General features: G+C 37.8%; 2 protein-coding genes across 2 annotated transcripts; both read right to left on the reverse strand.

The window, feature by feature from the left end:
* Nucleotides 1–7,893: 7,893 nt before the first annotated feature.
* LOC110285756 (olfactory receptor 5B3-like) lies at nt 7,894–8,838 on the reverse strand. Its single transcript, XM_085834247.1, has one exon. The coding sequence runs from the start codon at nt 8,830–8,832 to the stop codon at nt 7,894–7,896; it is 939 nt and encodes a 312-aa protein (XP_085690373.1). The 5' UTR covers nt 8,833–8,838.
* Nucleotides 8,839–13,796: 4,958 nt separating this feature from the next.
* Nucleotides 13,797–14,738, reverse strand: LOC110285878 (olfactory receptor 5B3-like). The gene has a single exon (XM_021152345.2). It carries the CDS (start codon nt 14,733–14,735, stop codon nt 13,797–13,799), a length of 939 nt encoding a protein of 312 aa, XP_021008004.1. The 5' UTR covers nt 14,736–14,738.
* Nucleotides 14,739–20,768: the final 6,030 nt, after the last annotated feature.

The following is a 20,768-nucleotide window of genomic DNA, read 5'->3' on the forward strand; positions in this document are numbered from 1 at the left end:
GTGATCTAGGAGGAACTGGGGAGGGAAAATCATAATCAGAATATACTGTATGAAAAACTATTTTTAATTATATATACTAAAAATCATTTTGTGGGGCTGGAGAGATGCTTCAATGATTAAGAGTACTGACTGCTCTTCCAGATGTCCAGAATTCAATTCCCAGCAACCACATGGTGACTCACAACCATCTGTAATGGGATCCCTCTTCTGGTGTGTCTGAAGAGAGAACCAGTGAACACACATGCATAAAATAAAGAAATCTTTTTTAAAAAATATTTTGATTATATATGAATACTGTATTTACATCACTTAGTCCTTCCTTACTCCAAATTCTCCAGGGTCTCCCTGCCTCACCTCACTTTCTCTCTCTTGTTACATACATAAATATGTAAGTGCAAACTGCTGGGTCTATTTACTGTTGCTCATACTCTACACTTTTAGAGCTTGCAACTTGGTATTGAATAACAAATTAAAGGACTCATCCCTGGAGAAGACTGATTCTCCTCTCTCAGACGTTGTAAAGGTTTCCTGGGAAGAAATAGACATCGTGGAGCACATGTTCCTGTGGCATGATGGGGCATCTTTTTGGGTATGTACCCAAGAGTAGTATAGCTGTGTTTTCAGGTAGATCTATTTCAAAGATTCTGAGGACTCTCCAGATTGATTTCCAGAGTGGTTGTACCAGTTTGCAATCCCTCCAGCAATGGAGGAGTATTCCTCTTTCTCCACATCCTCTCCAACATGTGTTGTCACCTGAGGGTCGTTTTGATTTGTATTTCCCTGATCACTACGGACTTTGAACATTTCTTTAATTGCTTCTTAGCCATTCGAGATTCCTCTGTTATGAATTCTGTTTAGTTCTATACCCATTTTTTGATTGGGCTGTTTGGTTGTTTTTTTTGTTTTTTTTTTTTTTTGGAGTTTAACTTCTTGAGATCTTTACATATTTTGGATATTACCTTTCTATCAGATGTGGGGTTAGTAAAAATGTTTTTCTAATCTGTAGGTTGTTGATTTGTCTTATTGGCATTTTTTGATAGCCAGAAGCTGGAAATAACCCAGATGTCCTATAATGTAAGAATGGATACAGAAAATGTGGTTCATTTACACAACGGAATACTATTCAGCTATTAATAATGAGGACAGCTAGATCAGGCTCCTGTCAGCATGCACTTCTTGGCACCCACAATAATTTCTGGGTTTGGTGACTGTATATGGGATGGATCCCCAGGTAGGGCAGTCTCTGGATAGTCTTTTCTTCAGTCTCTGCTCCACACTTTGTCTTCATATTTCCTCCTGTGACTATTTTGTTCCCACTTCTAAAAAGGACCAAAGCACCCACACTTTGGTCTTCTTTCTTCTTGATCTTCATGTGGTTTGTGAATTGTATCTTGGGTATTCCAAGCTTTTGGGCTAATATCCACTTATCAGTGAGTGCATACCATGTGTGTTCTTTTGTGATTGGGTTACCGCACTCAGGATGATATTTTCTAGTTCCATCCATTTGTCTAAGAATTTCATGAATTCATTGTTTTTAGTAGATGAGTAGTACTCCATTGTGTAAATGTATCACATTTTCTGTATCCATTCCTCTATTTAGGAACATCTGGGTTCTTTCTAGCTTCTGGCTATTTTAATAATAATAGGGTGCTATGAACCTGACATATACAGAGGCAGATGTTTCTCAGCCAACCATTGAACTAATCATGGGGTCCCCAATGGAGGAGTTAGAGAAAGGACTGAAGGAGCTGAAGGGGTTTGCAACCCTAAAGGAAGAACAATAATATCAGTCAACCAGAGCTCCCCAGGTCTAATCTACCAACCAAGGAGTATACATGGAGGGACCCATGTTTCCAGCCACATATGTAGCAGAGTATGGCCTTGTTGTGCATCAATGGGAGAAGAGGCCCTTGGTCCCATGAAGGCTTGATGCCCTAGTGTAGGAGAATTCGAGGGCAGGGAGTCAGGAGTTGGGGGGGGCACACCCTTATAGAAACAGGAGGGAGGATGGGATAGGGAGTTTCTTGGGGGACATCATGAGCTTTGCAGGCAAAAATGGATGGAACTAGAAAATACCATCCTGATTGAGGTAACTCAGACCCAAAAGGATGTGCATGATATATACTCAGTAATAAGTGGATATTAGCAAAAAATGTTCAGAATACCCAGGATACAATCCGCACAACTCAAGAAGGTTAACAAGCTGATGGGCCCAATGATGGGAGATGCTTCAATCCCACTTAGGATGTAGAAGAAAGCAATTAGAGTGGGCAGAGGGAGGGAGGGACCTAGGTGGGAAAGGGGAGTGGGAGGGGGTAAGGGGAACATGATCAGTTATTGGGAGGGGGAAACAGGAGTAAAGCTTTGAGGGCCAGCAAAATGAATGGAAATATGCAACCTCAGGAGGTGGGAGGTAGAGGGACTCTTTAGAATTTACCAGAGACCTGGGAGGTGAGACACTCTACTCAAAGGGAGGGACCTTAGATAAAATGCCCATCACTGGGGAGAGGAAACTTGTAGAGTCTTTCTCCAATAGAAAGGCAGAGCATCAAGTAGAGGGATGGAGTTGCCATCCCACAGTCAAAAACTCTGACCCAGAATTCTTCCTGTCTAAAAGAACTGTAAGGACAATAATAGAGAGGAGGCTGAGGGAAAGGAGGTCTATTGTCCAGCCCAACTTGGGATCCATCTCAATGGAAGGCTCCAAGGCCTGACACTACTACTGATACTATGGTGTGCTTACAGACAGGAGCCTAGCATGGCTGTCTTCTGAGAGATCCAACAAGCAGCTGCCTGAGACAGACACAGATACTTACACCCAACTAATGAACTGAAGTTGGGAACCCCTGTGGTTGAAGTAGGGAAAGCTTTTTCCCTACAAGAAGCCAAGGAAGTTGGCCCTATAGAAAGATCAGCAGTCTCAACTAACTTGGCCCCCAAGATTTCTCAGACCCTGAGCCACTAAACCAGGCAGCATACATTAGCTGGTATGAGGCCCTGGACACATATACAGCAGAGTACTGCCTGGTCTGGCCTCAATGGGAGAAGATGCACCTAACCCTTGAGAAACTTGAGGCCTCAGAGAATGGGTTGGCTTGAGGGGTGGGTACTTCCTCTTGGAGACAGGGGAGGAGGAATGAGATGAGGAACTGTTGGAGCGCAGACTGGGAGGGTGAAAACAACTGGACTATAAAAAAAGATTAATGGTAATTAACAAAAAGAAATATACAATTTTTTACAACACAGTGCATGGAAGGGTACAGAGGATATTTTTCAGTCATCACATAGCAGTGCGTATTCAGAAAATTGACAAATTTTAGATACTCGAGGACATATAATATTTGTATAAGCAACATCATAATAATAGTTTATACCATTTCCAACACTCATCAAGAGATTGCCTGTGCTCCTTTCCCACCCACGGTCTTCTCTGACTCTAAGTCCCAAGGAATGACGGTTCTGATTACTCACCCTGTACTTTTTCTGAGACAAATAACAAGTGAATAAAATTTTAGTACACGACTTTTTGAAACGGATGTCATCTCTCCTCTCCTCTCCACTCCTCCCCACTCTCGCCTTTTCTCTTTTCAAACCCCATCCTTTTTCTTTGTTAAGGTTTCATTACTTAGCTTATATGAACCTCCAACTCATAGTGCTCTATCTACCTAAGCCTGCAGATGCTAGGATTCTAAGCATGTACTAACATGTTTAACTGAGAGCATTTATTATATTTAGCAAATACAAACTATTATACAATTCAGTAATAACTCTTTTCGTTACTTAATAGTATTTCAGTCATGAAAATGGATATATATGGGTGCCTATATCTATTACTGTTTCAGGACACTTGAATTGTTTCTAGTTTTAGATTAATTTGAACAAATTTCTACTAGCAGTACTGATGTATAAATCTTTCAATGTTTCCCCGTACGTTTGGAGTCCATATGCAAGTGTAGCAATATGATTATAATTTAACTTGGTAAGAAGCTCATGTTTTCTCAAAGTCACTGTCTAGTTTTTACATTCTCAGAGTAGTGCACAAGAGTTCTGTCAGTACCAAATTACCCCCAAAACAAGTAAGATGATTTTTTCTACTCATTCATTGTCAGGGATATTTATCAATACCCTTTAAATAAATATGTATGAAAATCAATTGAGTTAATCCCTAAAGAGGAACAAAATATATTCTAGGATCTGTCAATGTTAGAAGGTGATGGTGCTCTCCTTTACCTGGGCTCTGTGACTTAGCAAAATAATAGTGGTTAAAAAATCTTTCATTTTACTCTGTCCTCTGGAAATAACTTACTATGAGAACATATCCTGCCCACCTGACTTAATATAGACTGATCTCCCAGATGTTTCTATGTTTATCAAGAATAAGAGTGGACATGAACCCTCTCTGTCTCATAAAGAATGAGGTGACATGCTAATCCCCAATTGCAAATGAGAAGAAAAATACTTATTAACCAAATCTTGTCATCCCTTTTTCCTCTCAGTATACAGCATCTCTTTGGTGCCAAGAACAGGTTAAACTTACAGTAAAAAGTCCTCTGATAAAAATGACATCCTGCTATCCTGATCCTTATAAATGATTAACTGTACTGGTCAACTTCACTGAGCCATCAAAACCAAGTTTCTATTTAGTAACTTAACCAAACTTATGGTCAAATGAACTTTGACCCTCCCTCAGCCAGAGCCAAGAATGGCAAGCAGAAAATTACTAATTTCTACAGGAAACACAAATATACTTAATATTTTTCCTTCCAACTTTTCAAGTGTTTGCAAATATTATATTCTGAGATGTTGCCTTAGTAAAATCTTTCTCTGTCTTTAGACTGCCCCATCTCCAAATTTAAACCTATGCCACTGCTAGGTTTGAGGAAAGATGTGAACTCTTTGTTCTTAGCCTCTCCCATGGCTGGCCACTTGTTGACAAACAGTATTCGTGGGACTGAAGATAGGTATGCATATGCTCACTGTGGCCTTTCTTCATTGACCACTGCTCTTGGATCCGTATCCAGCCACATTGCTATGTGTATCATCCCACCTGGCTTGCTAGAGTGTTTTTATGCTTGAGCATTGTTATCTCTGAGTCTACCACCAAAGCCATTGGTTACAGCTTTAAAGGTATTTGGAGACTGGAACTGAAACTCATTTTGTCTTCCAAACTGATATCCTAAGTCCTATTTTGAGAAAAATGTTTGTTAAACCTATTTTACAAAGTTGTTAGAGGATACTGATCGACCATATGTGAAAATATTAGCACAACAAATATGAAGAAGCAAAATAGGATGGTGCCTTTAAAGGAATTCACTAACTCTCTCGGCACAAGTTCCAAAGGAAAGGATTTTAATGAAATGCTTGGTGAAGAATTCAAATGAATTATTTTAAGAATTCTCAATGATATTTAAAAAGAACATAGACAAGAAATTCCAAGAAAACAATAATGGGAATGGGAAATTCAGCAAGGATAGTCACTGTGAGAAAGAACCAAACAGAAAAATCTTAGAAATGAATAGCTCAGCAAATTAAACTTTAAAAACACAACTGAGAATTTTAACAAGAGACAAGATGAAGAAAAGAAATAATTTGTTTTGTGTTGACTAACAAGTACTGAGTATCAGGAATGCTCTGATATATTGTTAATATATCCAGTCAGATTTCATTGAAGAAAATGGGTATTTTCTTTACCAGTGGGTATCAGTTGCAGACTGATTATTGGTTAGAGATGGGAACTAGTGTCCTCTTCCCTTCAGAATGCTGGGATGTCATGTGGCTTGAACATGTGCAGTCCTTTCGCATGCTACCATAGTCACTGTTGCTTTATATGTACATCAGTCCTGTTGTGTCTGAAAGTCATCCATCACCTCTGGCTCTTGTTATCTTTCTGCCTCCTCTTCTATATAGATCTCTGAGCACTGGGGAGAGGCAGGTGATGATGACATCCCATTTAGGTCTAAGTTCTTCAAAGTCTTTCACACTCTCTGCACTGTTCAGGTTTCTGTAAATTGCCATTTACTACAAGAAGAAATTGTTTGGGTGAGGGCTGATCGAGGTCCTGATGTATGTCATCAGGAACCATTTTATTGTTATGTTCCTTTAGCAGAATAATAATCCTTTCCTCCTATACCCATGACCTATCTAGTCTCAGGTTCTTGGCCACATTAGCAATGCCAGGAATGGGCAACAGGCAGGCACATGAAGTTAAAATAGATCAAGCTAATGCTCTTACTTAGATTTAGATTCCAGCTGAGGTGCTCATGAGCATTGTGAAGACAAGGCAGAATGGAGGGACAGTGTAAATGGGAAGGAACGTGACTGTCTTATATGGGAGTCATGGAAGACTCCCAAGATGGCTAGCCTCTGGTTAAGCAGAGAAGTGAATGTAGTGAAGGAAATGTCCATGCAGGGGAGCTGCAAGCTCAAGTTTCCTGACGTAGGGATATGGGTGCAGCTGGGAAGACCATCAAGGGGATCAGTGTGAATGGGGTTAGGGGACAGACTGTGAGTGACAAGAGATGACACAACTTTATTAGTGATGAGTGAACGTGGAAAACATGAATGTCCCAGGGCATGTTCAAAGCAGTGCATATGAGGGTATTTATCTGCAATATATCTCTTTGTTTTTACTCCACTTTCACTATGCTCTGCATAATTTTTGCTTTAGAAATGTACAATATAACAAATAAATTTCTATATATTAATTTCATCAAGAAAGAAGTATTAATCACTTAATATACCTTTTTAAAAGCTAATTTTCTATAAAATACTTTGATTTCTATCACTCAATAAATACACCAAGAATATGGACACGTGTGTTTGAACCTGCATCGATTAGAGGACTTAGAATAGTTATGCAACTAAAGAAAAACAATCATAATTGATACTCCAATACTCTGATGAACTATATTAACTTATCTTATTGAATACTAGCAATGTGACCTAGAATACAGATAAGAGGATAAAGCACTTGTTATACAAGCATGAAGACCTAAGTTGGAATTCTCATAAATACCACATATTCTCTTAAATTTTCCTAAATGTATGATACCAAAATAACAAGGAGGGCAGGCCAGATAATGAAGCTTACAAGCTTGCATCTCACTGATGTGGCTATCAGAGCAAGAATGAATCATGACTTCTGAATCATAACAGAAAAAGTGATGGACCACATAATGATATAATGTCACATAAATGACAACATAGGGGCCCATCATAATACCAGCACTGAGACCATAGGACTACATCTGTAATACCAGAACTCAGAAGATGAAGGTGGATCTCAGAGAAAAGTTACTAGCTAGACTAGCCTGTCCTGCCAGGTCGTGTTCACTTGCCTACTACCATAAATTATGTGGAGAACTAATGACAAAGAAACCCAACCTCTGGCCCCTATATGTGTACCAGCATCCACACATACACCCTCACATATAAAAACATGCAAATATAAAAGCATACATACCATGCACAAATGCAATAAAAGCAAGAACAAAAACACCCATAGCTCAGTGTTCCTTTATCTTTGAATATTTTTCTATGTATTTGTGCATGCCCATGTGTTTACAAGTAGATCTTCTTCTCCTGGGCTTTTATTTTGCCTCTTGGTTTACATGTATGTTACTAGTAGCATGTAGAAAAAAAGCTTGTATAAATGATGAATAAATTGTCTGCTCCATGAATATTTAAGAAAACATACCCAACACATGCTAAACTTCACGTTAGGAGTTCTAAAACAGATATCGGATTTATATTATTGTTTCCATTTTCTGAAAAGCAAACATTTGAAAAGATAAGGATATTGATTCTTCTACTTATCGTCAGTGTGTCCGGAAATCTTACAGGATACCTAGGGAAGCACGGAGCTGCATTACAGTGCACCACACAATGCTAGAATCAAAATCCTAAGGAATACTTTGCTTTCTCCACAACTTTCTTGAATGCACTTTTCACCTCCTTGTTCCTTAAGCTATAGACCACAGGGTTCAGCATGGGGATGACCATGGTGTAGAACACAGACACGATTTTGTCAGTGTCCATGGAGTGGCTGGAGCTGGGCTGCAAGTACATGAAAATAAGAGTGCCATAGAAAATGGAGACAGCAGTGAAGTGAGAAACACAGGTGGACATAGCCTTCTGGTATCCTGCAGCTGAGCGCATCTTGAAGATGGTGATAAAAATGAATATGTAAGATATCAAAATAACAAGGAGTGCAGAACAGATGACAAAGCTTGCTCCATATAGGAGGACCATCTCACTGATGTGTCTATCAGAGCAAGAGAGAACCATGACGGCTGGAACATCACAGAAAAAGTGATGGACCACATTGGACTTGCAGAAGTAGAGTCTGAATGTGTCCCCAGTATGGATAGAGGAATTCAGGAAACCACCAGCATAGCAGGCCATGGTCAGACATGCACATGTAGCTGGAGTCATGATGGTGGTATAATGCAGGGGTTTGCACACTGCTGCATAGCGGTCATAGGCCATTGCAGCCAAGAGAAAATTTTCTGCCGTAGCAAAGACTACAAATAAGAACATCTGGGCAGCACAAGCATTGTAGGAAATGGCTTGGTTTCCTACAAGAAGTCCAGCAACAACTGTTGGGGTAACAGCAGAGGAGTAAAAGATGTCTACCAGAGATAAATTACCAAGGAAAATGTACATGGGAGTGTGGAGTCGAGAGTCCCAGAGAATCAGCACAAGCATCCCCAAGTTTCCAGTCATGTTGATGAAGTAGATAAGAGTGAACAAGATAAAGAGTGGGGTCTGCAGTTCTGGGGCATTGGTCACACCTAGAAGAATGAACTCTGTCACCTCTGTCCTGTTCTCCATCACTGTTATTTTATAATTAAGAAGTTAACCTGTCATGAACAGAGGAAGAAGACCATATTAAGTATAGATGAGATTACCAAGAAGTTGATGTCTTCATACCAATGACAGGGATATTTCATAATAAGAACTACATAATAACAATATGTGCGTCTAATTTCTTTCTTACCAGGCCCAGTGAAGTGAATCAATGAGTAAAAGTGCAGGCCACAAGTTTGATGGCCTGAATTCAATACTCAGATCCTTTTTTAAAAAACTGTATAAAGGGTCCTTTTTTAATGTATAAAATTATTTATTTTAAAAAATTAAGTCAAATAAAGGGATTTGATTTCTTTGCTGTCCATCCAGGTCATCTGAAAATAGTGTGAACCCCAGCCACTCATGTTCTGCCCATTGGATTGATTGTTTTATGTAATCCATCTGAGCCACTGCGTTGTTTAATATTTCCTTGCATCTCTATTTTGGCTTGAGTTCCTTTTCCTTCTTTTGTTTATGGTTGCCCTAACTTGATTGAATCACAGACATCAAGAGTTGAAAGTTTGTGATTGTGAGCTATATTGAGATTCATGACTTCTTTTAGTGAAAAAATAAATATGTTTGAAGTTTTTGTTTTAATATTTTATAATATAAACACAGTACTTTAAAGTAAATTTATTGGAATTTTAGCCCTGAGAAGTGTATCTACCTTTTACCAACTACATCTTCTTAGATTTCTTTAGCCATTTCAGCATCTCATCTGACAAGCCTACATGATAAGGCTTTATGTAGACCTAAACACACATGACCACTTTAAAATATACTGGGTGGTGTGGGTACCACAGAGCCATATGAAGAAGCATAAGTGAGAGTGCATGTGTATGTAATTCTGCTTATATGGTAATGAGACATATTACCATTTTTGTTTACCATTTGTTGATGGTGAAATTACCTGATAGCTTAGTTTTCCATAACTAGTTCAAAGAGTGATGATTCCATATTGAAGTAGTTTTATCCATACTAAAAAGCTGTTGTTTTTACTCAAATGGATCATCTATGAAAAAATTATGTGGTTAAATTTAAAATGAGAGTATGGGATTTGAGTGGGAATCACTAAAACGAAGATTAATTCTTTGTCTCATTAAGTTATAATCATTTCTTTGGTTTAAAGAATGATCATCTTAGTTTATATATTTTTTTTAATTTCCAGTGAGATGCCAACAGATAATGAATAAAATCAAATTAATACCTGACTAGGCAGTGCCTCATCTCTACTGTTTGCTCTAGAATTCTTAGAAAGTAGGGCACTGATAATTTTATAAACATCATTCAGCTCTTTATTGACAAATTTGTAATATTTTTAAAGACAGAATTAACTCTGCATTAATTAAAAAATGGTTCAAGACTCCAAACTTGGTGCTCAAATGACTCACAGTACTAATGCTACGATTCTGTGAGATTTACTTTTCACTAAAAGCAGATGGTAAATACAGAACCTTACCTTGCTCTTTGAACAAGAGTGACAGTCAATTATGAACAGAGTTGGCAATAAGAATTCCTCCTGTGGAGTGACTCACAGGTATCATCAGAGGGTCTCTCTGACAGGGAATAATCAAAAGGTTAGGAGCTTTCTAAAGCAACAAAAACACAGAAAAAAAGACATTCAAACATGTCCATCCATGAATTTACTATGAACCCTCTCTGTGTCCTTAGAAGGGTATCTTACTTCTTCCTTGCCTATAAAAGAAAGATTATAGTGTTGCCTCTCTCATATATTCCACAGAGCGGTATTTGTAGAGTATAAGTGGAGAGAGTTACACAGGAAAGCTTGCTAACTGATCACGTCTCTGAGGCTGTTTAATACAGCATTGGGTATTTTTTTTTTCAACCATGGTTGAAGATTCTCAGAAAATCTCCAGTTCAGAAGAAAACCGGTGTGTTTGGGAAAATATTAACATTCAGGTGGCTTAGTGATGGCCAAACATGGTCACCTTGCCATCATGGTCTTCTAAAGCGATTGACTTTAAAGGACAATGTATAAGAGCTAGCCAGGCACTATGGATGGAGTCACTGAGCTCTCTGGGGCTTTTCCCCATGGGGCACCTGTAGGTCTTCATTGCACCTTCATAATGGAAAACCAAAGTCTCACTGGATCTAAGATGGATTATTTAAATGTATTTTTATCACATATTATTTTCCTCTTTTCTCCAGTTAATGTTAACTTATAAACACCAATATTTTAGTACAAAGCTTTCACAGTTTGGTCAAAGGTATATTCATGTTACCACTCCCATGACCATCCTTCATTAACTTTTCTAAGCTCTTGGAGGGTGAGCTATTCTTTCTTACAGTAGGCTGTAAAAACACCAAACCATTTTGTGTGTATAACTTTATCTTTGTGACAATGGCCAGCTGTGTTTGCATTCAATGAGACATTTCTATTACGTGATTTTCTTCTTATTAATATGCCAATGAACAATTATGGAATTTCTTTATTTGTCTAATAAAGATGAATGAATCAATCCATGAATAGCAGATTGTGACTCTTGCATTTCTAAATAACCAGTGGAGGAAATCACAAATGGGAAAGAATGAATTTAATACATAGCTGAGTTAAAGTCAGATATTAGCATGAGTTTGTGTTCAGATTAACATCAACAGGATCATAAGATATAAAAATAAGTGTAGCTGTGTGTATAGGCATATAATTATGCATATCAAATTAACTAGAGAACTTTGTATGTATTCACTTCATAAAAAATCTCTCCAGATAATGAACACGTGACTGCAGTTCAGTAATGCTGAATGTTCAATAGCTTTTTAAAAGATTTATTTATTTTATTTTATGCATATGTATATGAGTTTGATGTGTATGTGTACACTGTCACTATCTTCAGAAACACCAGAAGAGGGCATTAAATCAAATTGCAGATGGTTGTGAGCCATCACTTTTAAAGCAGTTCATATGGGGGTAGTCACATGCAAAGTGGATGTAGTTGCTGGGACTTGAACTCAGGGCCTCTAGAAAAGCAGCCAGTGCTCTTATCTGCTAAGCCATCTATCTAGCCCCAATAGCTTTTTCTTATCTGCCAATAGCAGACAGAAATCATCTTTGATTCCCCTTTTAAAGGTTTAAAAAAAGATGAGATGATTCACTTGAATAAGAACTTTTAGAAAATAACCTAGCAGTCTATAAATGTACTCTCCCATTGCTGAGTGAGAATACAGGTTAAAATGCAAAAACAATGCAAACAATAGTCTCTACCTTTTCAAATACATTACATGTCTAGAATAGGACCTTATAAAGTTTTATGCTATGTTTATCACTACTTCATTAGTGGTCCAAACATTTTTATCATATCTGGGCTGAACTTTATTAACTTATTTATGCATTTAGTAAATAAGTATGGAGAATTTTCAATGGGTCAAAATTGTATTCAAGTTCAAAGCAGGCACATGAAGTTAAAATAGATCAAGCTAATGCTCTTACTTAGATTTAGATTCCAGCTGAGGTGCTCATGAGCATTGTGAAGACAAGGCAGAATGGAGGGACAGTGTAAATGGGAAGGAACGTGACTGTCTTATATGGGAGTCATGGAAGACTCCCAAGATGGCTAGCCTCTGGTTAAGCAGAGAAGTGAATGTAGTGAAGGAAATGTCCATGCAGGGGAGCTGCAAGCTCAAGTTTCCTGACGTAGGGATGTGGGTGCAGCTGGGAAGACCATCAAGGGGATCAGTGTGAATGGGGTTAGGGGACAGACTGTGAGTGACAAGAGATGATGCAAATATGTTAAGGATAAGTGAGCATCACTGAGTCCTCAGAAGCACTTGCAGAGATAGTACATGGAAAACATAAGTTGCCAGGACACTTTAAAAGCAGTACATATGGGGGTAGTCACATGTAAAGTGGATAAGTCCTTTGTTTTTACTCTATTTTCATGATCCTCAGCATAATTTTCCTTTTGAATCATAGAAAGCAAAAATTAGGTCTCTATAAAATGACCGACACAAAGAAATATCTGTTCATTTAAGATACTTTATTGCTAAACCTCTCAGTAAAATACCCAAAGAGTTTAAGCACATATTTAAACATACATCACTTGAAGCATGTGGAGTAGTATCTCATTTGAGGAGAAGTAAACAAATTGATATTCTATTACCCCAAAATAAATTATTTAAATTATTTGTGGAAAACTAATGGTGGATTTAGGGAGATGATCCAGTGGGCAAAACAAATATCATGCAAACATGAAGACCAGAGTTGTGGATCTTCAGAACCTTCATAAATTTTGGAAGGGTGTGGGCACCCACCTATAATTCCTGAGGTGAAAACAAGGAATCAGAAGAGGAAAATAACTACCTAGACCAGCTGACAGAAGAGATCTTGGCTTAATTAAGAGATCTTTTCTTCAATCGAAAAGGTAAACAGCCAGTCATTAAGAAAGACTTCCATGTCACCTGTAAGTCTCTGTATATAAACACAGACACAAACACACTTAAACACACACATATTCAAGCACATACAAACATCATATGTGTGTGTGCACATGAATGTAGAGCATGAATCCATATACCTTCAAAAGAGCATACTAGCAGGTTGCCACTGTACTGTGTATGTTTCTGCATCCAAATGTCTATACCCATGTGTGTCACAAGCAGAAACTTCTTCTCATGGGCTTTTCCTTGCATCTTGTTTAGATATGCACTACTAGTGGCCTGTAGAAAATGCTTGTAGAAATGGTGCTTAAACAGTCTGAGCCACGAGTGTTTAGAAAAACATAACCAACATATGCTAAACTTCACATTAGCCATTCTAAAACAGATATTGCAATTACAGCATTATTTCTATTTTCTGAAAAGCAAACATTTGAAAAGATAAATGTATTAATTCTTCCACTTGATATCAATGTGACCTGACTCTAGGTCACTAGGTACCTAAGAAAATTTGATAGGTATGGAGTTGCGTTACAATGCACCATATAATGCTAGACTTAAAATCCTAAGGAATACTTTGCTTTCTCCACAACTTTCTTGAATGCACTTTTCACCTCCTTGTTCCTTAGACTGTAAACCATAGGGTTCAGCATAGGGATGACCATGGTGTAGAACACAGACACGGTTTTGTCAGTGTCCATGGAGTGGCTGGAGGTGGGTTGTAAGTACATGAAAATAACAGTCCCGTAGAAAATGGAGACAGCAGTGAAGTGAGAAACACAGGTAGACATAGCCTTCTGGTATCCTGCAGCTGAGCGCATCCTGAAGATGGTGATAAAAATGAATGTATAAGATATCAAAATAACAAGGAGTGCAGAACAGATAATGAAGCCTGCTCCATAAATGAGTACTATCTCACTAACATGTTTATCAGAACAGGAGAGAGTCATGACTGCTGGAACATCACAGAAAAAGTGATGAACTGCATTGGATCCACAAAATGAAAGCCTGAATGTGTCCCCAGTATGGATGGAGGAATTCAGGAAACCACCAGCATAGCAGGCCATTATCAAACATATACACACAGTTGGAGTCATGATGGTGGTATAATGCAGGGGTTTGCACACTGCTGCATAGCGATCATAGGCCATTGCAGCCAAAAGTAAATCTTCTGTAGTGACAAAGGCTGAGAATGAGAACATCTGAGCAACACAGGCATTGTAGGAGACAACTATGTTTCCTACAAGAAGTCCAGCCAAAACTGTTGGAGCTACAGCTGAGGAGTAAAAGATGTCCACCAGAGACAGGTTAGCAAGAAAACAGTACATGGGACTGTGGAGTCGAGAGTCCCAGAGAATCAGCACAATCATTCCCAAGTTTCCAATCACATTGGTGAAATAGATAAGGCTGATTATGATAAACAGAGGGGCCCTCAGTTCTGGTGCATTCGTTAGTCCTAGGAGGATGAACCCTGTCATCTCTGTTCTGTTCTCCATCAATGTTATTTGGGAATCAGAATATGCCCTGTGGGAAAAATAAGGAAAGAGAATATATCTAGGGTAGAGATATTGACAAGATATCGAAATGTCTTTGTACCACTATCAGGAATTGTTTTATTATAATAAAAATGTAAATTCCAATGATTGTTAATGCTTAGAGACAGTGAGATGGTGCACTGACTAAAAGTACTTGCTTCAGTCTCAGCTGACTTGAATTCAGTACTCAGAATCCACAGTAAAAGCAGGAGAGAATAATAGAAGTGTAATCTTAATGCTAATGGTTTGAGGACAGGTCTCAATTTTGATCCCTGGTTGGCATGAAATTTATTAGGTAGACCCACGCTTACCTCAAACTCCTTAAGATCTGTCTGCTTTTGTTCAGAGTTTAAAGGCATGTTCCACCATATCCATCAATGATTGAATTTTTGTATATCAGCTTCTGTAGGAATTCAGTCAATTGAATGAAGTGTTGTCAAAGTTCACTACTCCAGTTTTTAAGTCTTAATTTTTTTGAACTAATGCTTTGAAACTTTAATAATTTTCAAGTCTTTTTTTAATGTCTATGTCTGTGTATTGTTATGTGCATGTGTGTGTTACAGCTTGTGAATTTCAGAGTCTTCAGTTCCCCTGGATCTGAAGATATAGGTGATTATGAGCAACCTGATGTGAGTACTGACAGCAGAACTCACTTCCTCTAAAGGAGCAGTGTGCTTTTTATGGTTGGTCTATTTCTCCAGTGCAACTTTGACATTTTTATAGATTTTCCAATGTGTCACTTCTGAAACTAGTAACTCGATTATCTTATCTTTTCCCATCCTCAAGCACTGTCACATTTCTGTGTATGCAGAAGTACCATGGACTGCCCTGCAGACGTGTTTGCATATATTTTCCCTGATTTCTCAACACATGTGAATAGCAGGTTCTTCTTCTTAGATAACAGAAGGTCAGTGGAGGAGTATTATGATTTTGTTTAAAAGTACACTAATTTTCAAACCAAACTTTGGTCCCGGACAAAATGGTTGTCAATAATGTAACCTAAGTTTAGATCAAGTTACAATTCATTATTAGCTGTTCTCTGCTGGATAAGCTTAGTCTTAGGCTTCTCTCTGTGAGCTCACTGAGAGACACATGCCAACAGATTTAGTGAGATGACTGAAGTAGAAAGAGCTTCTATAAATACAGAGATTATTCTAATGAAGGACACCAGGATATCAGGCAGCATCGGGTAGAGAACTTTGATTCTGGGAAGAATTATATGTCAGCCTTACATCTCCAGCCTAAAAACCACTAGCCCTGGCTCAATTCTCTTAAAACAGATGTTCTACATCTACAAACTTAAGGTGATAATGTGTTCAGTGTTGAGGTATTGCTGTCAAAATAAAATGGGTAAATCTATTTTCTAACTGCACAAAACACTACATCTAGCCTAGTTTCATGATTGCTAGTTGTGTGTTCATTGTCATCATAATCGTCATCATCGTCATAATCATAACCAGGTATTAGAATTGAACTCTGCCCTTAAGATCTAAGAAAGGTTTGTGGCAACATGTAAGGCATCTGGTGTGGATAAATGTTGAAGTCTGTAAATCGCATTCCCCAAGTTTTTTTTTTTTTTTTTTTTTCTATATATGAATTCCCGTAGGTCTTTATGCGACACCCGGTTACTCAGACTCTGTTTATCTAATTGTTTTATGTATTCCATATGAGCCACTCTTTTGTTTAAGCTCTTCTTGTGAATCTATATTTTAGCTTTGGTTCGTTCTTTCTTTTGCTTATGTCTGCCATGACCTGCTTGAAACATAAACATCATCATCAAAACTTGAATGTTCATAGACTGTGAGCTATATTTAAATGCATAAGCTGTTTTCATGAAAAATCTGTGTTTGCACTTTTTGTCTAAATATTTTCTAATGTAAACACAATACTTTGGAATCCTTTTATTTGAATGTCAAGCTCTTAGATTTGTATTTTGTATTTGTCTACCAAGTATACCTTCTTATTATTCATCTCCTACCCCATTTAGCAGCTCACCTAACAAGTCTAGCCCCAGAGAGCTACATTTAAAACTTAACAGTGCAATCACTTTCTGAATATATTAGGGGATACAGCATATAAGAAGGAATTGGTATGAATGTGACATGTGAGCAGGTAAGGATGCTTGCATATGCATAAAACCTATGTTAGTATTCCTTATTTACCATGAAGACACTTGATAATGAAATTAAGTAATATTTCCACAGTCGTTATGAAGTGCCAAGATTCAATATAAAAACCTCTTTCGTCCTAATTGCTTTTATTTAGGATAAATAAAATGGATGGTCTATGAATAAATGAGTGAGATAAGCGAGAAATAAAACTATGCCATTTAGGGAAATGTTTTCAAAGTTAAAATGGAGGTCAGACCTTTTGCTTATTCATGTGTAATCCTTTTTAGATAAAAAGTAATCATTTTATGTTACTCTTTTATCTCCAATGCAGAGTGGGTACTAGAGAGATGGCTCAGTGACTAAGAGCACTGAATACTGTTCCAAATGACCTAAATGCAAATCCCAGCAACTACACTGCAGCTGATAGTCATTTATAACTCTGGTTCCAAGTGGTTCCAGTGACTTTCCTGGGTTTGACCAGCACTGCTCACATGTGCTACATGGGCATACATATAAGCAAACTACCCATATACATAAAAGTAAAAAGTCTCCAAAAATAAGTCCTCAATGAAACAGATAACAAATAAAATCAAGTTAACACCTGATGAGGCAGTGCCTTATCATTCTGTTTACTCTAGGATTTTAGAAAGGAGGACATTGGTATTTCATAACTAACATGCAGCTCCCAAGTGACAAATATTTGTTATTTACAAGATAGATCTAACCCTGCATTTTGAACTCTGTGCCCAAATGGCTCACAGTGGTTCTACCAATGCTACTTTTGTATGAGCTATACTTTTCACTAAAAGCTGGTGATGAATACAGAAACTTACCTTGTTCCTTGAACAAGGGTGACCGTCAGTTCTGAATGGTATGCTTGCAATGAAACATCCTTCCAAGGAGTAATAACCAGGTATCATCAGAGAGGCTCTCTGGCAAAGAATAATCAAAAGGTGCTGAGATTTGCAATACACCAAAAATCAAATCAAACCAACAACATCACAGAAAAAAAAAACCAAAACAAAACAGGAAAAAGACACTAAAACCAGCCAGCTATGAGATTACTGGGTACTCCCTACCTTTGTAGGGCATTCTTACTTTTTCCTTCCTTGTAAAGGAAAGATTATAACTTTGTCTCTCCTAAGTAATCCACAGTTTTGTATCAGTAGAGCACAAGTAGAGGAAAATGCATAGAACAGCTCCTAAACTGGTCACTTTTCTGAGGTTCTTCAGTACCATTTTTATCCTGTGTGTTTTTCTCAACCATGTTTGTAGATTCCTAGGAAATCTCTAAGTCAGAAGTTCAATGTGTATGCATGAATGTCAACATTCAGATGACTGAATGATGATCAAAGGTGGCCAGTATGCAGTGTGGTCCTGGTCTTCTAAACTAATGTTGGACTTCAGAGAACAATGCATGTGAACCAGCTTGGCATTATTGATTCTTTGAGCTCTCTGGGGATGTTTCCCCTGAGGATATCTGTAGCTCCTCATTTCACCTTCCTAAGAAAGAAATAAACTTCCAGCTAGTACGAAGCTAGAGGATTTAAATGTGTCTATGTCTATGTATGTTTGTATCATCTATTATTTTTCTTTTTTCTTAATTAATGTAAAATTATAAACAACATAACTTTTTAAATATAAAGAGTTTACAATTTGGTGAAAGGTATATTCATATTACTCTACCATGACTACCATTACATGTTTTCAAATTGGTCATGCTCTTCTACCTGCTCAGTCTGGAGAACACTAAACTCTTTTTGTCCACACAATTTAATCTTTGTTTCAATGGCTTTACCCACATCCTAGGACATGGAACCATTGGATTTAGTGCTTTCACTTAGAATGTTATATTTGAAGTCTGTTTATATATTTCCTAATCAGTCATAAAATCTGTTTTGTAATGAAGTTATATTTCATAATTTAAGCTTTGTATATCATTTCTTCCATTCAGCAGCTATGAACCTTTGTGCTATTTTCAGTGTGTGTGTGTGTGTGTGTGTGTGTGTGTGTGTTTTGAGTCACAGACTCTTTACAGCCCAGATGATCCTTACCCTTCTGAGGGTTTGAACTATAGACATGTACCACCTTTCTTAACCTGTTTCCTGTCTGCTAATTGCAAATGAAGCTAGCTTGATTTTACACTTTCCTAAAGCTTCTTTTTTCAATGAAAATAGACACTACTAGAAATCCTTTTTTTTTTTTTTTCTCATTCTATGAAGTCAGCATTTCCTGACACCAACTCCAGTCAAATGTCAGGAAAATAAGATTAGACATCTCCCTTAAATATGCATTTAGCAACACAAATATATAATCAGTGCTTAAACAGTTTCTGTGTTAATTTGAATGATAAGGATCCCCATAGGCTCCTATATTTTAATGCTTAGTCACCATATAGTGAAACTCTTTGGACTGGATTAGGAGATATGGCTTTGTTGGAGAAGGTGTGTCACTGGGAGTGGGCTTAGAGGTTTCAAAAGCCCAACCTTTCAGCTACTGCTTCAGCACCACATCTGTCTTCTTCCTACCATGATGATCAGAAACTAACCCTCTACAATTATAAATCTCCAATTAAATGCTTTCTTTTATGAGAGTTGTGTTGGTCATGAAGTCTCTTCACAGCAATAAAACAGTAACTAAGACTGTTACAAACCACTAATTTTTATTCCAAGAAATGTATATGTACAGTAATATATAAAAGTTAGACATGTAACAATATAAATTAATATAATATAGAGAGCTGCTATGAGGCCCATAACATATACAGCAGAGGACTGCCTGGTCTGGCCTCTGTGAGAGAAGATGCACTTAACCTTTGAGAGACTTGAAGCCCCAGGGAGTAGGAAGGCCTGGTGGGGTGGGAGTAGTTGGGGGCATCCTCTTGGAGAAGAGGAAGGAGGAATGGGATAAGGAACCGTCAGAGGGCAGACAAGGAGGGGAAGAAGTATTAGACTGGAAAAAAATTATTAAAGATAGTTTAAAAAAGAAAAAGAAAAGGAAAAGACAATAAACTTATTAAGGTATAATTGATATACGCTATGTAAATATTTTCTTTTAAGATACAGTTGGTCAGACAGCTAGTAATAAAAGTAAATTTCACAAATTTAAAAAACAATTATTAAATCGCACAGTTAATGTTACACTCAAGAGAGACCTTGGGTCCACGCCAAGTACAGAATGATCCATCTCTCTAGCTCTGCTTGGAATTTTTTTTTTTTTTTTTTTTTTTTTTTTTTTTTTTTTTGGTTTTTCGAGACAGGGTTTCTCTGTGTAGACCTGGCTGTCCTGGAACTCACTCTGTAGACCAGGCTGGCCTTGAACTCAGAAATCCGCCTGGCTCTGCCTCCCAAGTGCTGGGATTAAAGGCGTGCGCCACCACACCAGGCTTGCTTGGAAAATTTAATGGAGTATCCAGTGTGACATTTATGAAACTAGTAAGAGGAAAAGGAAGAAAACCTGTTGTGTAAGTTTGCCGACAGGATGAGCACTCTTGTTTCCATCTGTTCTGCTCAAAACTGTTCCAGAGCCCGGCCAACCAACCAAACAAACAAAAAAACTTGTTCCAGAAGCATTGATCCAGAGCAAGCTATCCAAAAATCAATTAAAAAGACACAATTAAGAAGGATGAAATGAAGCTAAAGCTACATTTGATATGACATGTTATTTTCCCTCTTTTTTTTATTGTTTGAGAATTTGATGTCCTGTGTTTTCATCAAATCCTTCCTCTCCAGCCTCCTCCAACACTTTCCCTTTCCCTTCTCAACACCATGCACTTCGGGGTTTTTGTTTTTGTTTTTGTTTTTTTCCCCCTGAGTTCTCGTAGTGATGCCTATACACCTATGTGTTCATGGGTACAGGACCATCTTCTGGAGCATGGGTAGCT

The sequence above is a fragment of the Mus caroli genome, unplaced genomic scaffold (assembly GCF_978045245.1).
Source record: "Mus caroli unplaced genomic scaffold, Mus_caroli_1 scaffold_20, whole genome shotgun sequence".
Taxonomy (NCBI): Eukaryota; Metazoa; Chordata; class Mammalia; order Rodentia; family Muridae; genus Mus; species Mus caroli.